The sequence below is a fragment of the Sturnus vulgaris genome, chromosome 11, assembly GCF_052056855.1.
Source record: "Sturnus vulgaris isolate bStuVul1 chromosome 11, bStuVul1.hap1, whole genome shotgun sequence".
Lineage (NCBI taxonomy): Eukaryota > Metazoa > Chordata > Aves > Passeriformes > Sturnidae > Sturnus > Sturnus vulgaris.
Window position 1 is genome coordinate 7,430,342 of NC_142253.1, and position 20,756 is coordinate 7,451,097.

Here is a 20,756-nt window from a genome sequence, read left to right on the forward strand (position 1 = left end):
ATTTTGGGAATGGAATAATCCTCTTAGGAGACACTGGTGTGATTGTCCATGAGCGGCTGTTTTGTCTGCAAGGAGCAAAGACAGGGAGCAGGAAAACCTGATGAGGTGGCTAAAACACTGTGTGCTTGCAGGGGTTGGCAGTCTTGGAATAGAAAGCAGGTAAAGAACAAAACTAAAAAGAGATCCCAGTCCAGTTAAATGGCAGCTTGGCTGCAGTGTCAAATTACACAGACATTGAAAAAAACCTCGCAGCCTAACTCATCCCAGCTCTGCTTTTGCTGGCCTGTTTTGTTATCCAGAGGCAGCAAGGTAATAACTTCTATTTTTGTGGAAAGCCACACCAGTTTTTCAGCTCAGTGTGTTGTTTTTATTTCACAGCAGAACACTGCAATTTATAAGCAGCAAAACCTAAGGAAAATTCTCTAAATGAAGGACTTTATGGCATGTTATCATTTAACCCATTTTTCACTGTGTTTGGATTTATTGGCCTTCCCAGTTGCAAAGTTAAATGATTCTGAAAGGAGAACAATTAATCTAAAATCCTATTTGTTTTAATCTAACACTGTCAACTAGTTTTAGGTTTGCAGTCATGAGAAAAAAAGTGTCTGTTAAGCTCTACAGCACTAGGTAATGTCTAAAGACAATCCTCAGAAAAGGTGCAAAGATGTTTTATCACAGCACTATAGATGGAACAGAGATTTATTATTGTACTGAGCACCATTCCAGCAGATGCCTTTTGAATTACAATGAGATTATTAAAACTTTACAAATCATTATTTTAAAACCTGACAAGAGTACTTTGGGAACCGGAGCATCTTGATGTCATTGCTGATGATGCATTACCTGTGGTAAGGCTTCAGGAAAATTCCCAAGTAAAATATCGGTTATAAAAGTATAAAATATATTAATATTTATTTTAGTACCTGCTATAAGTTCAAGGATAATAGATATATACATCAGAACAGCTGAATGATCGTATTTATGTCAGAATCAGAAAGATGTTCATCTGCTGCAAAGTTTAATTAATTTCATAGATAGTTAATTTTTTGTTTCATTATCAGTTCCCTAAATTTGAAAGACAATTTATTAACAAATAGAAACTTCAGAGACGTGTATTTTTAGAGCAAACAGAAGATAAATAACAGAGTGAAGTATCCAGGCTGCCTTCGAAGTTCTAATATGAATGATAGATTGCAGCAGGTTGTGATTGATAACTTATGCATTCTGGAGCACTGACTGAAAAGAAACAAATTGTTTACTGTTCACCCCAAACCATTCTCAGGTAACAAATGACTCTGATCTTTACCAATCAAATAATGGCTGTGATGCCCTTAAACATCAGTGAATGAGGAATGTGTGGGCTCAGTGTCCTTCCAGGGGTGACCTGATCCCTTCTGCCCCTCTCCCTTTCCCAACAAGTAGAAAGTTTAAGCAGGTACTTACCATGATGTACAACGCCCTTCAACCCATGGATAATGGGATCCAGTGCTGAATTGTCCCTCTGACTGACCTACATGCAAAGGATACAGGATTGGTTACATCTACTCTGGCATTAGGCAGAACAGTTTCAGTTTAATCTTCTAACGAGAAAAAAAAAATAAAAAGATGTTACCTAACAAGCTGCTTAGTTCTCATATTTACAATGGATCTTCAACAAATGCCAAAGGTACGTGGTGTCACAAAATAAAGTGAGGAAGGTTAAATAAAAAAGTGTCCTCTGCATTCTTTAAAATGTTAACCACATTATCAGCCCTGCAAAGCCTAAAAACGCAGGGTTGATTTTTCTCCATCTACTCCTGCTTTCATAGAGGAGAACTGCTGTGATAAACAGAAGTCATCTCAGACCAGTTCATTCCTTACCAACACAGCCATAAATCTGATGCTGCCAGTGCACTCAGTGAAGTTGGACCCCTTTCAGCCCTAATGGAGCTGGGCCTTGCCATCTCATCGCTATTCATATTTTAAAATTTATTTAATTTAGTGCCACTGGGACAAAGGAAAGGCAAAAAAAGCTCTGTGAGAGGATTTAGGAAAAAAATAATCAATTTTTGACAGTGTAATTGCCTGCCCTGTCACATTCCTTCTATCACTCAGAAATTGCCCACGTCCTCCACAACAGTGAGATCCAGCACCAGAGAGAGGAGGGAAAGGCAGCAGGAAGGATTAACCCCATTGGGCTCCACGACTTCCAAATTAAACCCATCATTTCAGTCACTTACTTGCACATAGCCAAGGAATTTAACACCAATAATGCTTTTTTTTTTTTTTAACCTTTCACCTCTTCAGAGGTATTGCAGGAATAACTCACAATTTCTGTGAACATGTTCCATTATTTAAGATACTTGCCAATTTGCTTTTGAGAGATAAGTACTGCCATGTATCATGGGGTACATTCTTCCTTTTTTTTCCCCCACCAGACAGCTTCAGAACCTGAGCAGTGTTGATAATTTCTGGATGGACAGCTCCTAATGGGCAGCACATCAGATGCAAAAGAGCTGCACTGTATTTTACTACCTGCTGATGACCTCAATGTCATGAGGAAAAACAGAGTTTAATCACATTATGGCTGTGTATTAATATCTTTGGAAAGGATAAGAAAACCCTGAGAAAGGACCCTGTGCCCAGCAGGGAACACACCAATCTATGAAGGGCAGAACCAGTTGGAGCTGTTCCTAGGAGGAGGACCTCATCGACCACAGCACATCCAAAAAATGTGCTGTAAAAATAACACAAATTTAACATCCCGACAAGAAAATTGGAATCCACTGCCCAAGTTTCATAAGCACAAGCGCCTCTCATCTTGTCCTTCCTTCCCATAACTAATTAGGAATCTTAGAAACCTCATTATCTTCTCAGCCAACTGCATTGAGATAAACCACAACAACCCACTTTCCTGTTTTCTATTTATTTGCCCTATGAACTACTCTGCTGTGTTCATGACACATTCTCATGCATTTCTCTAGAGACAAAATGGTTTGGTGTTGTAAATGGAAATTGAAAATCCTCTCCTCATCACAGTACTCCAGAACTTGCAATGATCATCTAGGGCAAGAAATGCAATAAAATTATCAAAGCAGCAAAAGCAGCTTTGAAATATATACAGCTCAGATGTTACTGGACATAACACCATTACCCTGAAGGCTGCAAGCTCTTTGAAGCATGAACTTTTATAGGCCCAAAGGGTGCTCTGTACACTTTGGATCCTGTATAAATAATAATCACAGGACAGTGGACCCAATTACCCACTTTGTAGGTTCTATCTGACATCTGACAAATAAAAAAGAAACACCAAAAATACAGAGCCTGTTGTGAGACACATTCCTGCATCTTTTCAATTTATCCAGGTTTCTCCAACCATGGGCACCATTGAAAAAAAAAATCATTAAAATGCTATCACCATTTAAGAACAAGAACATAAGAAAATCTTGCTATGGACTTAAATAATGTTTTATTTATTGCTGCCTAACCATAAGTGGTAGAGTTTTATTTTGTTTACTTTGGTTTTATTTCTGGTGACAGCTGCAATCAGTTTGAAGAAAGCAAATAGACAGAAAGGATCATAAAGGTTAGAACGCTTCCTTTTGGGATTTTGTATCAAAGTAGATCAATCCTTAACCTCAGCCCTGGCAGCGCCCCTTTAATCTGAGGTGGTGTGTCTGTATAGATCCAGCCATGCATCCTCTTTGATAGCACATTCTGCAAATGTGCTGTGTTCTTCAACAGCACAAAACCAACAGGCACAGGATTTCTATGGAGACTGGAAGGCAAATGCTCCATGCATCTGCAATTTTGTTTTCTCCAGTGGTATGGGGAGCAGGATCTCCTGTTTCTTTAAAAATCATATTCAAACAAGTACCACTTGCAGAGATGTCATTCAGACCTGCATGGGATATAGCTTTATTTTCCTTCCAGATGCTTTCCTTCTTCTTACTTTACATTCACACACAGTTCTCTCACACTTCAATACAGCTGTTTCAGAATCATGACAAAATCATCAGAAAAGTGACCAAAAGTTTTCTCATGTTGTGGAAGGGTTCAGATTTCAGAACAAAAGTTTTCTTACATCTTTTTCTTCTTCAAATTCTTAAACAACCCAAAAAATCCACCTTGAATTTAATCTCTCTCTCTCTTTATTCAGTTCTTTGTATCCTTTTCCTGCTTGTGTTCACAGAGGAAATTGGGTTTCTGAAATCCAAAATGTCAAGTTCTATTGCCATTGCTGCACATCTCTGGTTTAACTGGCCTGCAGCTACCATGCTGGTTGAGATCAGAGATTCACCCATACAAGAACCCTGCCTCTGATAACAGCTGATACTTAAAAGAAAGGAAGGGAAAAAAAGTAGGGGAAAAAAATAGCAGAAGGAAAAAAAAGGAAAAAATCTCCAGAAAAAGAAGTGTCCTTCTGACCTGCTTTATGATTCCATGTCATGAAGCCTGAGCTTATATCCTCCTACAAACTGTTTTTCACTTTCTTTGTTATATATGTGCTCCAGCCATGTATTTTTTCATTATCTTATGAACATATCCTGAAGGAAAACAGCAATGAATTATTCAGATTGACCTTACATTGCACATTTCTGTTGATACCTTGGAGGAAGATCACACATCTGTAACTGGGTCTGGGCACTCTGGCTTTACCCAACACAAGCCTGCCTAAGCTGGGCAAAGCTTTTCTTTCCCCCCCTACTCCTTCAAGATTTTACCAGAAGAAACACTAAGAATGACAAATTTCTTAAGCCACAGGAATTCCAGTCACAAACACAAGCCTACAGTGCTGCAGAGTGAGTATTAACAGACAGATGGAAAAGCATCCTGAAATTGCCCTAAAATACCCACAGTACCACTACTACAAATGTTGTTTCCTGTACAAGATGTTTTTGCTCAAAACTGACTAACACTCTATAGGTCTGCAGTAAACAGATTAAATAATGCTTGCGTGCATCATTTATAATTGAAAAATGCCTGTAATCCTCTTCAGCAGAAATGAATAGGTAACTATCATGCTAAGCACAATGGAAAAACAAACACACAGATATCATTAAGCAGTTTCCTGTGCTAACAGAGCTCTCACCATAGGGTAAATACGGGGTGAACATGACATGAAGAAGTAAAATCTCTTGTTTATTGTACCCTTTGGGTGACTTCAATACCTGGTGCACATGCCATTCTGAATAGAAAGAATGGCTTGATGCTAATGCAATGAATAAGACAAATATTTGCAATATTGGAAAAGGCAAGGCACAATGACCCCATTCTGCAGCCATAAACCAGATATGTTCTTTGCATGAAGTCACGGTGGAAATCATACTCTAGAGAGGTTAGATTTACTTACAGCTCCTGCATCTGATGCAGGGACTGAGAAATTACTCCTTTTTCAGTGAACAAGGCTGATCAGCCATGAACTCTATTGACAGCAGTGTTAATGCCTCTCAGCAGCACAATGTGTTGTTACCCCTGTGCTCGAAAGTGCTGTTTCTACAGCTGTACCCTTGGAGGCAGGCCTGGGAGCTCAGCCCCTTCTCAGGATAACATTAATACCCCAAAGTGGGCAGTTCAGTGGCTGAGCAGAGCAGGAGTGTGACCAGAGGACAGACCAGGCTGACCATGCTAGTCCAGCCACCAAGCCACAGCATGTGAAAACAGACTTTACTGGGTGAGGTACTACCCCTGTGCTGCAGCTGTACTGAGCTCAGCATGCTAAAAACCCATTCTCATTCTCTATCACTCATTGTAGAGCAGCCAAAGCTCTCTGTTCATCTGATTATTTTATAGGACAAACTCAGAACCTCCTGAAGACCTCGATTTATCAAAATTCATCAGACTACGTAAAGTGTTAAAATTTATACCACATGCTGTATAATTAAAGCCATATGCTAAAGTCATGTAAGTAATCCATGACCTGCCTTTCTGCTGGAAACAGTTCTATAAAGCTGAAAAAAAGATCTCAGGCAAAAATACTGATCTTACCATGCTTATTTTAGAAACAGTAACAAATAAAAACAGAGAAACCTCCAAATACACACTGAAGCTGTTAGGCCACACAGCAACATCAGACCTTAACTCTCAGACCCCTGTCCGAAGGACCTGACATCCCCATTGCCCAAAGCTCCAGGCAGCCCCTCTGAAATCCAGATTATCCTCCCACCAATCAAGGGGGTCTGGAGGGAGCACCACAAGCCCTCTAATGATCACTGCTACCAGCTACCTTGTGAAAAGTAGGTAAATATTAATCATTTGAACAGATCCGGAGTAAGGAATACACTTTCCTTTTAAAAATATGTTTAAATAGATGTTGTATGGAAGAAAAGGGTGTGGGGGGAAAAAAGAACTGAAGAAAACCCACCTATTTGGGTTGATACAAAATACAAATTTCTCTTTCATTTCCACCTTAAAAAATATCTGGCATTTAGACATTAAACTGTCATAAATTTGCAGCAACTGCTTTCAAGCTCATTAAATGGGCTCACAGACACTATTGCAAAGCATCTCAAAGTGAAGGAGAATGCCACAGTCGGCTATATTGAAAGGTGAAATGACATGCATTTTGTGCGAGGCAGAGGAAAATGAATGGCAACAATTTTGTGATACAGTACCTGAGCCTTTCCCCTCTGAATAGTGATATAATTTACTTTTCTCTCCCACTGCAACATTTGGCCCTTGACTTGGAAACTAAATCTTCAATCTATCAAGCCTTACCCATCTGCTAAGTAAAATGGCCAAGAAAATCTGCATGCCTTGAATTCGATATAGCCAGCTGCTCCCAGAGTGCTGAGCATTAACACCCAGAGACCATCCTCTCATGCTGCAAAGGACGGTGTCTGCCAAGGATGAATGACTACATACTTAACCGTGGCAGCTGAAGCCAGTGACAATGGCTGACACAGAAAGATGCCAATGTGTCAAACTCTACTTTCAATTACAACAGTGAAAGTCAGGGGTAATATTCCCCCAACTGTGTGCCTTCAGCTCCCATACAGCCTGCAGTTAAGATATACAACTCACCAGCCAAAAGCCTAAGCTCCAAGCACTCTGTACAAACAACTAAAAAGAAAAAGAGAACTATTATGAATTAACTAGGTTGCAGATTAAATTGTCCTGTAGGGTTTCAGGACAATCAACATGGTTAAACAATTTACTCTTCTATCAGCTCAGTGGTGTTGGACAGATGCCAGTCCCCAATCTCTATGGGAAAGGACCTGATTTTCAGTGGTTTAGAACAGAAATTAGAAGAATCCCATTAACGTGAACACTGTGCCACATAATACGTATTTTATCATCACAGCAACAGGATTTAAAGAATCCAATACAATCACCATCAAAAGAAACATTATTTTCTCACTAAAGGGAAAGCACTAGGGATATTGCTTTTGAAACTCTTCAAATCCATGTCTTCGGGGCCAAAAAATTTCAGGGCTAGCTATCAGCTCGGGCAGGCCCTACTCCTAATCCTTGTGAAGAACGATGCTTTAACCTGCATCAGTCTGCAGCACTTGGAAAGGATCCTGGCTTTGTGGTCCACACCCTTCTGCTCTGCACTAACTCCATTGTCCCCCCTCTTGCCTCTCTCCCTTTTGAAGTCCACATTGTAAAATCTGATTGTGGATAAATATCTAGTTTCTTAAACATTACTGAATAAAAGGAAGTGAAAGATTTCAGCCGGAGCTGGAATGTGGATGAACTGATATGAAAAGTTTACATGTGCTTTGCTTTGAAATAAAGTAGGAAATGTTTATCTGGAGCTTTCCAGGAGAATTGATGGGTGAGAAGGGATACTGGTTGACACAATAGCACACTGAGCAATCTGTGAAGCCAAGAAAATGCCTACAGAGCTCCCGACATAATGATAAGCTAGATTTGGTGCTCTAAGTTTTTCACCTTCACAAGCACTAAATGATCCAAGAATGATATATTCCTGCTCCTCCACAGATGATATTTTCTTCCATCTCCCCCATATAAGCTATAATTGCACATCTCCCATATGAGCTGATGCAAAAGGACAAATCTGGCCAGAAGCCTGCAGCCTGACAGAGGTGAGCAGGGAGGCAGAAGGCATTTGCTGTGTAATGAATAGACTGCCCAAAGTAAGTATCCGGCAGAATGTATTTGTAAGGGAAAACAAGAAATGGAAACAGCCCCCTTAATACTTCAATTTTCTATTCATGTGTAAAATCAGAGAGAATAACAGGTACCCAGGCAAGATGTGACACTGAACCTTATGGTGGCACATGCACTATTTCACACAGATACTACCATGACCTTTGATTTTTTAAAAAAATGTGCATTAGAGCTGATTTTTGACTTTGCCTACAGCAACTGGTTTCAGGTTTAGGGATTTGAAGGCAAACTCTGAGTAAAATTTGAGTTTTGGCCTTCAGGTATTAATAATCCTGCTATGAATGAAAATATATTTAAGTCATAGAAGTGCATGTGCTGGAGGAGGGGGTGCTCCTAAAGGTCTCATTCACTATGTTGTCTGAAGAGAAGAGAAAAAAAAAAGTTAGTGAGTCTTCCAATGATTATTTTAAATAGAGTAATGGGTGTGCATTGATCCTTCTAGCTAATTCCACTTTGAATAATACATCATTCTGACTGAAAGCTTGCTAGTGATGTATTAACTTCATATTTCACTACAGCTTTGGAGGATATCTACTAGCAGGGTATATTAACTAGCAGTGCCAAAGAGGAAGCTGCACTTTTTCCTTTATTTTTTTTGAGGACCACAATAGTTTTAAAAGCTATTGAACTGACTTTGGGGTCAGGTGTTCTGGCTGTCTCTCATCTTTGGTTGGGTGCAGTGAAGCTGTTTGCAACCACTGCTCCTCACAGCCTTTATTTCAGCCCCTGCATCCCTTTGTACCTGCTGCCTCTGCACCTGAGTTAGTTGCAGACACCCTGGGACTCGGATGGGACAAAGTAGGTTATAGATCAGCAACTTCCCCTTTCATTATGTCCAGTAGGGGATGCTTGAAAACACAAGGAGCATAAATAGTCACTTTTACACCACAGGTTGGCTGAAATACCAGTGTCATAAAAAGAGCAAAGCACTGGCTACCACAGAAGAACATTGAACACAATCTGTGTGTTGGTGAAACGTCCTGCTACAAGAGACTGTCTCAAAAAAAAACCCAGCAAGACCATGAAACTCCGAGGTAGAGTGAAGTCTGCTTAATAACTCAGCTCAGAGTGCTCAGTGTTTGTGCCCACTGAGTTCCTTTGTTAGCAGAGAGGAGCATCGATCGTGCATTGTAACCTGCTGGCAGGGCTGATTGGAGCACCAGGCTGAGCAAGACTCTGCAGCTCCCCCTCCACAGCATTTCCTCCATTCACTATCACAAGATTTGCAACCAGCAGCATGGCACGAAACAACAGACAATGTATTTTCCTTTCTTTTTGTAAGGCACTCTTTTGCCCAAACTTTGACTTACTCCATTGCTGAAGCAATTAATTCCCCCAAATCATTCTTGCACAAATGCAGCTAATTTACTGCAAGTGAATAGCTCATTCAATTAACAAATTACTGAAAGATCTTATTATACATATATCTAAGGAAAAACAAAAGGTATGTTCAGCCCAAAAGCACAATCTGATTAGACCAATCGAATATCTCAGATACAAAGTTCTGTAAAGGACAAAAATGTAATTGCAGCACAGGAGAGGCAGCTTCAGTGGCAGCTTCTCAAAGCTGGGAAAGCTTGATTGATAGACTTTGCCATCTGCAGCTGCGCAAAAAAGGGCTACAGTAGCTGCAAGTTTATTTAAAGCAATTTCAGTGCACTGAGCCTACTTGTTCTCCTTTGAGAAAATAATATGATTTCTTCATAGAGCATGTAGTCTATTTATTTAAGCAGCAGTGTGCAAGATCTCTCAATCCTACCAGCAGTTCAGCTGGAAAAATGACACACCAGGGGGTAACATTTTATCAGGATGGAGGCGATTTTATAAAAACTGCCATCAGGTATAAACTGTTCTCATCCTCTGAGTTAAAAAAAAAAAAAAAAAGGGAAAAAAAAAAGGAAAAGAGTTGGGTTTCTTTTAGAGTTTTTGCAATTTGCTCAATTTACAGTTTTTAGGTAAAAATAACCATTTTGACCTAAGTAGGGAGGAGGATGAAACAGTGTAATGAAAAAATATAACAAGCACTACAGCCAGATCATCTTACAACTCCCACTCCTTGATGTACAGCTTCACACATTTGGAGAGGCTAAACTCAAAACTGTGAAACCACAAATGGAAGTTAGCTCTCATTTTCTTCTGCTCCTGGCTTGAATTTGGTACAAAATTGTGCAAGTGAGAAAAAAATAACTTCAGCTTTTTTTTTTTTTTGCCTTTTTTTCCCTCTTTTTAAGGAAAATAAAGCAATGAAGTCTGATTGGCTAAACAGGAAAATTTCCTAGGCAAAATGCAAAGGCTGAAGAGGAGCAGCTCAGATGGACATCTGGAATTCCAGTATTTTGCAGGGGGTTAATTTAATTGCTCCAGCTAAGCTTGCCTAGGATGCAGGAGAGATTTCCAGCATTTCCCCCTTTTCTAGCCAACACAAAGGATTTTAGTGAGAGAGGTCACATAAATCTCTCCCTTAAAATAAAGGAAAGGAATCGTCTCAGCTTCCCAACATCTTTCATTCATTCTACAAGAAAAGTCCTGTCTTTTTCTCTCCCAGCACAGCCCTGGGCTCCCTCCAGCCAGGCAGCACAGATGACTCAAGCCAGCATCTATGAGTCACAAACACAGAGGATGCAGAAATGTCAATTAAGTTACACAGTCACTTCCCTAATGACAACCACACCTCAGTTCACAATTAAATTAGAAATCCAGTGAAAACAAATTATTGTAGGGCAGATTCCTTTTTTTTTTTTTTTAAATCCTATGCTTTGAAACAAAAAATTCCAACACAGTTTATTTGCCGCTCCTTTTATCTCATTTGGAAGGAGGTTGCTGTAAACTGGCCTCCCAAAACTGCAGCAGGAATTTTTGCTACACCAAATTCCCCATCTCTAATGCAGCAGCCATGGGCTGGGAGGGCTCTTGGGCTTCCAGGCATCTTTGTGGTACAAGACCCAATATTAAACCAGTGTTTTTCATTAATACTTTCCAGCACAAAAGGACAACTACAATACAGTCTTGTAATTGTAATTTTCTTTCAAGCAAGTTCTTCCATCTTTACTTATCTTTTTGTAAATTTTCAGTGTCATATAGTTCTTGCAGGCGTGTGCAGCTTTACAAAATGCTATGACCTTGCACAATTTGGTACTCATAGTACCTAAGGCAGAAAACACCTACTAATCCTCAATTTCCTCACTTCTGACTCCACTTTAATGTCGGAGTTGCCTCCCTCTTCCATCACACACCTGCCACATCCTCCTCGTAGTCTCTTTCCAGCCAGTGAGCTGTTTCTGTCTCCTCAAATGTTACAGCATCCTCCCTTCCCAAACTGTCCCACATACCCCCCCGAGCATCCCTCCACAACTCTCCCACCTTTTCCTCTCCACCTCCTGCCTCTCCAAGGAAATTCCTCTGCTCTTCGACCCCCTGAGATGTTCTTCATGGAGACAGGAGAAAGAAGCAGCTTTGGCTGCTGGGGATGGGAGTGGGTTTTTCCAGGGGAAACCTGGATGCCAGCAGCCAAGGTGCCAAGGGTACCAGCTGCAGCACTGCCAGGGGCCCAAGAGCCAGTGGGAAGAAGTGTGGGTGCACCAAGAGCCAGTCCCAGGGCTGTCACAGCAGAACTCCAAGAAGCAGGGGAGAGAAATGAGGCAGTCCATCTCAATCTTCTTCAAGCCACTGAATTAAGAGTGGCAGGATGTGGCCTGCATTTTTATTTTTCTCAGCTGCTTCTAAACTGCTCAGGCTCCTGCAGCAACAGAGCAGCTCAACCCCCGTTTCACCTGGTGTAACACTAGACAAAAGCAGTGAGGATCATATGTCAAGATGTTTATTTTTCTCTTGGTTAGAATGACCCAGCAACTCACTTGGTTCCTTAAAAAAACATTTCAACAAGTATCATGGATCATGTTTAGAACAAATGGGGAAATTTTGTGCAGAAAAACAGCACTTAAAATACAAGTGCATTAAAAGCCTGGCAAACATTCAGTTTGTGGCAGCAGTTTCTTCCTCTTGAAATACAAAGAAATACAAAAACTAACATGACATGTGTGCTTGTTTCAAGATGTTCTACATTTCAGCAGTGGCAAAGTGAATGCTATTCAATCAAATGCTGTGAGTAGGTGATAGTCTTAAAGCCACAGATCTCCTCAGGATTCTCCAGCCTTCATGCCTCTGCTCCATGGGCTTCTTACAGCTTTCCTGTGCTCCTGTGGAGCGTGACCCATCCATGGAGGGCATTTTCAAGCTCTGTCTCTGGTCACAAAGCCCTCCTTCTATGCAGGGTATAACTTCAAAATTGCCAAAATTTAAAAATCTCAGGGAAAGTTATGAGAGAAGTAAAATATAACTGAACAAGATTTAAAACAAAACTTAAAACAGGGTTAGAACAAAAGGTGCTCTTTGAACAAGTCTAGCCTGACCCAGAAGAGTAAAGATGCTTCCTGCAGGTGAATGTACACAGGAATGCTCTCAGGAAGGTTCTTCCATCTCCTCTCCTCCTCTCTGAATCTGCTCACCAGAAAACCTGGCTATTAATTTGAGGTGTTTCCTTATGCTTCCTCATTATTTTTCCTTTCTTCTTGCACCCAGCACTGTAACTCCTGGGTGTCCACAGCTCATGAGCAGTGGTTATGATCCGATCACCAATGCTGTGGCAGCTCAGCTGGACCATCCAGGCTCCTGGCACATGCTTTGCCACAGCCCCAGTTTCGGTGTCAACCTCTAGAAAAGTCTCTTTTCTCTCTTCTTAAAACCTGCCAGGCTGCATGGTGTCTAGATGCCACCCCCCTCATACAACCACCTGCAACTGACACCACAACCTGCATTAGGTTTCTCCCTGCCAAAAGCCTGATTGTTATGGAGGGAGCTAAAGAGCCAAGGCTGTGTGAAGGCAATCCACAGAGAGCTGGCACTGAGGGACATCTTCCCTGCCAGGCTGCACAGCCAATGCTGCCCAAAGTGCCTGAGACCCAACAGTCAGAATTCCAGCCCAGCTGCAGCAAGCACACGAGGAGCACTGCACTGCTGGCTGCTGTGAGGATGAGAGGCTTTCCAGAGAAGCACCACAGCCCAAAAGCTTCATGCTGGAGCATCCCACGCTCCCCAGAGTCTGCTCTGTACCCCCAGCACACTGGTAGGATGCACCTGCACTTGCAGCTCTCTTTACACTCAGATTTTAGGGAGGGCAGCAAATATATATGGCATGATAAAGAAGGCATAAAATAATCTCCTATTTTTAGGAGTAAGACACTATATGTCTCAGTTATATGTCTCAGATGCAATACAAGAAGTAAGGAAGGAAGGAAGAGGGCACTTTCTAAAAGGCAGACGTAGGCTGGACACTTAGGACACAAATGCACCATTTAAAAAAATTGCTTCTGACACAAAAACAGCTGACAGAGATAATCTCCACAGCTCAGCATGAATTTATACAGTCTTTCAACAACTCTATTAGACAGGTGTGGTAGCAGCCAGCTGTACTGCATGCACAGACCAAGTTTCTCTAAAACCTGAGTGCCCATATGGCCCTGCAGCACACTGAGGTGGTGCCACCCGCCCAGGCATCCCCTCCTGTCCCAGCACCATCTGTCCATAGAGGGGGATCAGTGTCAGCCCGAGGGGTAGTGCAGAGCTGGTCTAGATAATGAGTGAGTTCAGACTCCAAAATGATGGATGTTCCCATCCACAACACAGGGACCCCCAAACAGCTCTACCCAGACAGGTTTAAAAGCCAGCATTACTGCTGGCCTTTAATTCTCTGCCGAAGTTATGAGCAGAGACAAGTCAAGCCATAAGGTGGGGTGGGCTGCATGCTATTAGGAAGGTAAGCTTATTAGCTGAAATGTAATAAATCTCTGCAGATATCTGGAATAGCAGAAGGCAACAGTTTGCTTTGCCATATCACTAGTAATGACTTGGCAAGAGGAGAGCATTCCAAAACGTTAACCTAAAGCCTAATTTGACTGGTATGCACTTTGGGAGAGTACTTAATAAGACTGGTTCACCCAAGATGGGGAACTATTTGTCTCTTCATGTCTCCCATGAAATGCAGGAGGATATAAAAGTATGTGATTTTAGCAGTTTAGAATACAAAATGATGAGGAAAAAAAAATCTTTGAAAAGTGATTGATGCAATCTAATCATGTTTCACACAAGAGCATTTCAAATTATGTTAGATATTTTTATAGGATCTAGATATGATAAAGTAGGTCTGCCAGGTAGCAAGGTAGGCAGGAGGGAGGAAGTAGTAAGAAAATAATAAAATTATTTTCTTACTTTTTACACAGGCATATGGATAATGCCATACAAACCACCGATAAAATGCACCAAAAAATTGCTAGCTTAGCTGTTAAGGTTATGGAGCTTTGCTTTCTAATCAACACTTCACCGTAAAGCTGTTTTTAAATATTGATCTGATATCATGATCTCAAGGGAAAATAAATATCAAAAGGGGTGATTTAATTCAATCTTCCTGGTTCCTGCATAACCATGATCCTATTTCTTCAAAAACCCAGAAAGCAGTAACTTAAGTGAAGCTTACAGATCAGCTAATATATTTACAGCCTTAAAATAACATGAGACACACTATGAAATACACTGAGATCCAAAGTTAATCTCTTTTAGCAATATTCTTGCAGCAAGTAAAGATGAATTTTACGGTGAAAAAAATCCATTTTATCAGGAGCAAGACTGAGCTTTCTAATATCCAAGCTCCTTTCTAATGTGGTACATCATTTTATTTTACTCATAAAGAACAGTTTGCCAAATCTCCAGTTAGGCTTCATTTGATATAGCAGAGATGTTGCAAAACCAATACCCTCTTTCAGAGAGTCTCTTTAGACTTGATAATGACCACATTTCAATGCATTTTTGATGCACAGAAATGGTACAGTTACAATCAGCAGCTAAATACTGTTCTGATGGTGTCAGCCAGACAGCTTTTCCCTGGCTCCTCAGAGCTGTGAAGCAGTAGCAAACACCATAAGCTCATAGGAAAAATCCTGCTCCATCAAAACTCACTATTCAGAGGTGCTGAACAGATTTAAGCAATCTTTATTTAACATGTTTCACTTTTTTGCATAGAATAAGATGGTGATTGGCATTCTTGACTCTCATCTATTTCCAGCAGAGCACAAGAGCAAATCCCAGCTTCTGTGCTGGTTTTGTTCTGGAAACTCTGATACCAGCACACCTGAACTTTAAACAAAGAGAGGTTTAAATTACTCAAACCAGGACCACTGATCTCATTTGGAACTCATCACCTTCATCAAATTAGTGTGCTTTTCAGTGAATCCCAGATGTAGGAGATACATCTGAAAGCTACTATAAAGTTATGTTGTAAAAAGGGTTCCCAGGTTTACACACCCTGAACTCCACCCCATAAACTTGAAGATTTCTGATTTAGATTCATAGGAGGTAAAACATCAGGTATCAAGATTGCTCTGGGCAAGCTGCCATCTCAGCTGCAGAATTATTTTGGGGGTGATCTGCCATCAGCATTATCAGCTAAACCATCAGTTATACATACAAATGTCTACATCTGTACAAAGACATCAAGAAGGGACAAGACTAGATTATGATTTACTTTCATTGCCTTTTTTCTGACCTCTGGAATGAAAACCATGGGCTCAGAACACCCTCAATAATCATCTCTCCCACAGTCATTCTGCAGCACAGAAATTATAGACGACAAAACCCAGTAACAACTCAACCCTCTGGCAGTAACCTGTAACACTGGATTTATAGTAATTTAAGACAGACGATAATTAAATTACTGAGGCATATTTTCCTGCATGCTTGCTCTGCATCATGTGTAACATTTAGGAATTGCATAAGGAACCACATATATTGGTAACAGCCAGGGTGGTGCTTACATGGACATGGCAACCTGATACCAATCCATGTGACCCTGAAAGCTCCCAACCATCCTCCTCTCTCCCTTGCACACTTTCCTGCTTTCCCCCTGACATTTCAGCCACACTGCTCTGTCACTCGAGTAAGGCTGGATGGTGTGGGCAGCACAAAGACACAGTCAGGATGACTGTGTAACCACCTCACTGACTGTACAAAAAAATGACACATTCCATTTATTTGTACAAAGAGAGCCCTAAGTGATTCTTACATCTCACGGCAACCTATTAACAAAAAGAGACTCTGTGAATGGATATCCGGGTAAACACTTCAAACAAATACATCAATTATGCATAGTCTGTATACTTTTTCCACCTTAGGGATCAAACTGGAACGAGACTAAAGAATTATGTTTTATTTGTATTAAAAATGTATCAGCTGCTGTCCGAGAAGGTTTTCCACAACATTTGGTATGCTACCCAGGAAATTCTGTCTGAAGCTTGTATTGTTTATTCTTGCCAATACAAGGAGAAACGTGCCACTGTTATAGCTGAGAACTACAGTAATAATTCTTCAGGCAGAACAGCTTGTATTTAATAACTTTTTCATCTGAGCCAGAAGATCTGATGGGAAAGGAAGCCCCAATTTTACCCATCTATTTTATATATTCAGACTTTACAACCAATCTCTCTTTTACTGCACAAAGTGAAACTAGGCAATCATTTATGAATAGATCCTGTGCTCACCTTTGCTTAAAATCTGCCATAATACTAACTGGTAACCAGAGACATAGAAAGAATTTGCAGTTTCATGGAAGATATAGAGGGCAAAAACAAGTGTAACTTTTCTAAGGGTTACACAAATCCTGTTCAAAATCCTGCAGGATTAGGAAACTGTGGACTGGAGAACTGGAGTTTCCCGGATGAAATGTTAGATTTCTCTGTTTACATCCCATGAATGTAAACCAGACATAATACATTTGACTAATCCTCTGAGAGACAAATGGGTCAGCTAGCTAGATGAAAACATTTACTGTTTAAAAAAAAGAAATAAATAATCAATTTAAAATTTAAAATGAAGTGGGCAAACAGGCATTAAAAAAACTATCTTGCTGGAATCCAGGCTGGATGTCTAAAAACTGGGAGAAAACAGGGACTTGCCCAGAGGCAGCTGTTCTGTTTGGGAGAGAGGGGAGGAAGGGAAAGAAGATGAATGTATATCTTTATATCTCCTGTGATTCTGTAACTAAGATTGATTTTAGCAAAACTCTCCAAAAACTTAGATAGCAAAAACTAGATTCTTTATTTACAGCTTATCTCTCTCTCTTTCCTATAGAAAAGGTCAAGTCAAAATGCACCAGATTTGGAACATGTAAGAAGGACAGGGATGAAGCAATCATTGCTATCACAAAGTGACAAACAAGGCACATTTGATGGCTGCTCAATGCTCAGGGACACCAAGGGGGGCTGTTGTCCCTTCCCTAAAGCAGGGATGGAGTCTGCAGGAAGGCTGAGGGTCCCTCCACTCTGTCTGAGCTCCAGGTTTGCTTTGTGATGTTTGACAAAGTGACCAAGTGATGCATCAACAGAGACCAAAAATTCAAAAACTGCTACTGTTAGGGAACTAATTTGTTTTTTAGTCTGATGATTATAATCAGTAGAATTCCTGAGTCTCAATCTTCCTGAAAACAGAAGGGGTGAGATTATAGGCCGATAACTGTAATTTTTACATATTACATATCTAAGTGTCATTTTCAGGAGTCTAGTAATGAAAACTCCACAAGACATTTTCTATACATTTAAAAATGTTTATGGCATGGCTACAAAATGCTGGTTTTTGGGTTTTTTTGGTTTTTTTTTTTAACAGGATATTTTTAAATCACAGAGATGTAAATTACTGTGTTCAAGAAGCTGACATTAGACACTATAAATATTCCTAAACTGATTCTACTTCTGAACATCAAGGGTGAGAGAAGGGAAAGGGAAGAAAAGAGTAGACAAATGCATGCTGATCAAATTCTTGAGGCAAGTAATTCAAATAAAAACACTAAAATGTAAGGGGACAGTTCTGAGAATTAATGCTAACAGGTTGGTATGTAATTTAATGAAGCAAATTAATAATGGCATCGCACTTGGGATTAATCTCAATATATTAATCAATTAAGAATAATTTAGAAAGCAAAAATCTGCAGGTCAAAAACATTTACAGTGCTGTAAACTGAGAGACAGTGATCCTAACATTCAAATGAACATTAAACCAGAAGAGCACAGAGATCTATTCCCATGCAATGCATACAACCAGCTCTCGTTAATGGTTATGACTGATAGCTCAAGACATTGAGGACAGACCCCATAAAATGTACAGATCACTTTTTGCATTTGCAGCATTGCAGAACTTTGGAGTCCAAGTCCTCTCAACAACAAGAAAGTTTGCAGCTCTTTCCTAACATCAATAATTGTGATTTTTCCATTAAATAAATCGGACCAAAGGACTGTGATTTATCACAAAAAGCAGAAGTCACTTGGTAACCCATCCCCACTGTTATCCCCCCTCCTTGCTGCTGCATCCAAACCACAGACAGCACAAGTTGTGAATTTTGGTCTCAGACTTCATGGTTAAGAAAGCATTGACAGTGCATTTGGGTAATAAAAAGAATCTAATTCCAATTTTTACCTTCAATTAGATTTTTTAGATGCTTTGGAAATTCATTTCCCTAGATATGTCTGAGATTAAAAACAAAATAAAAGCCCAAGACTTTTTGTGCATTCTGGTATCTTGCTCTGTACTGTAAAAAGAACTGCATGGCATCGCTTTCAATACAGCCCATATCCTTTAAAATGCAATCTAACAAAAATGCTTTCATTGAAAGTATTGCATTTTGGAGGACATCAGACTTTTTGCCTTAGTGGAAAATACCATGAAAAAGTTCATAGAGTGAAGGGAAGAAGGGAAAGGAAGACGATTGCTTGGGCACTGAAGAAGATAAGTGCACATAAGGTAAATTACCCTTCTACACTGCACAGTCAGCCTGTGGATAGAAAAGTTTCAACACAGCAGGTTGCAGCCATCATGATCTAGAGACTGCAAATGCCTCTTGGCAGAACACAGGCAAGCAGAAGTGGAACGATGTGTTTGCTTCCAAGAACGATCTGTTTCAGCCGCCCTGTCAGTCTGTGCCTCCAAATCCAGCCCCCCTTTCGCTCACACATTTGTACCTCATTCCTCCAAGCAGGCTTGCTCAGGATGTTCAGGCTGCTGTGTGAACACCTCTGCTCTTCACACTCACGGATTTAGCCACACGGGCTCCTTCTCATGACAAGCCATGACAAGTGTGCAGCCGTGCGAGAGAGCCCGAACCCACAGCGCCCCGAAACTCTGCTTGGGATGTGTTTGCACGGGCTGTGACACGAGGGAAGCCCAGGAGCCCAGGCTCTGCACAGCAACCCAGCAGCAAAGGTGTGCTCAGTGCTGCTGTCAATGCACTGAAATTTGGAGAACTGCAGCGTATCTGGTACAAAAACCCCCCAACAGGTGAAAGGGCCGCTGTTTCTTCAGGGCAATTCAGCTCATTTACACAGTGAGTTTCCTGAGTCCAGCAGCACTGAGTGATGAACACTGCTGGGCTCACAGACCCCTTCCAGCTCCCTGTGCTCCCCAAATTGCTCAGAGTCAGGTCCCAGGCTCTCCCCTGCAGTCTGCCCCTTCCTTACCCTCCTGCCTGCCCTCCTTTGTGAGAAAGGGATGCAGCTCTGCCCTTCTCACAACTGCATCACCCTCCACAACTAAAAACCTTCTGAAGATTCTCTGCTGAACTCGAGACTTCATCAGGGATTGTTTGCCCAGCGCTCTCAAGAGTCGGCCTGCTCAATTATGTACCAAAATAAAGGATGAAAAACATTACTACAAGAAACCTTAATTTAAAAAAAAAAATCTGTTGTAAACAGCATTTTACTATTAAACATCATTTGAAACATGACTAATCTGGGCAGAGGTATGAATCAGAATAAACTTAAACTCTCATTGTTAAGCATTGGAAATTTAATAAGCACCAAAATTGGAGATATATATATATATATTTTACTCTCAGAGTTATTCCCCATCTGTTCTCCCTTTCCTTTCTTATTTTACATAAAATATTCAAAAAATATTCATATTTCCCTAAGAAACTTTCAACATAAGTTGAAATAAAAATCAGAATTTTGGGCTTAATTTAAAAAAATATTTTTATTTTCTTTAATGGAAAGGGTAGAATAGATTTTTTTAGAAACAGTTTCCATGAATTTTTATCTTCTCCCCAAACCCTCCTCCAATCAAAATGATTTCAGAGGAAGTTGTTTGATTAGCATGAGCACTTGTTATTAGGGACCCAAATTTGCATGTTTTGCCTAAAAAACCCCACCTCTGGAGGCTTGTCCACGCCATTGACACACTAAACTCTACTCAAATCTAACAGATCTTAAGAAACTCTCAAAGTTTTGTATGTAAATTCTCCATGTTGCAAAAACACTTTTGACAATTTTATCTCCACTTATATTTTCTGGAAAATAAGGAGAATCTTTTCCTGCTGCAGAGATGCTTCATATGTCACTAAAACCCTGTGGCATGTATTATACAAGGAGTTTATCAGAAAAATGCTGTAGTGGCCATGTCTACCTACTCTGGCTGTGTCTTTATGTGTCAGGGCAGATGCTTTGTACCTCTATACTATTTTTCAACCATTTAAAGGCCCTAATACTGCTTTTATTAGTAACAAAAAATTTTTTCAAGCAACTGTAAATTTCAAAATGCTGTGAAACTGGACT

The 20,756-nt window shown here is 40.4% G+C and overlaps 1 protein-coding gene across 1 annotated transcript in view; it reads right to left on the minus strand.

Moving 5' to 3' along the window:
- Nucleotides 1–20,756, minus strand: part of PTPRG (protein tyrosine phosphatase receptor type G) — a 389,517-nt gene that overhangs the window by 108,031 nt on the left and 260,730 nt on the right. Inside the window, exon 6 of the mRNA XM_014872991.2 lies at nt 1,444–1,510. Within this exon, the coding sequence (XP_014728477.2) occupies nt 1,444–1,510 (67 nt within the window). The remainder of the gene's footprint in view (nt 1–1,443; nt 1,511–20,756) is intronic.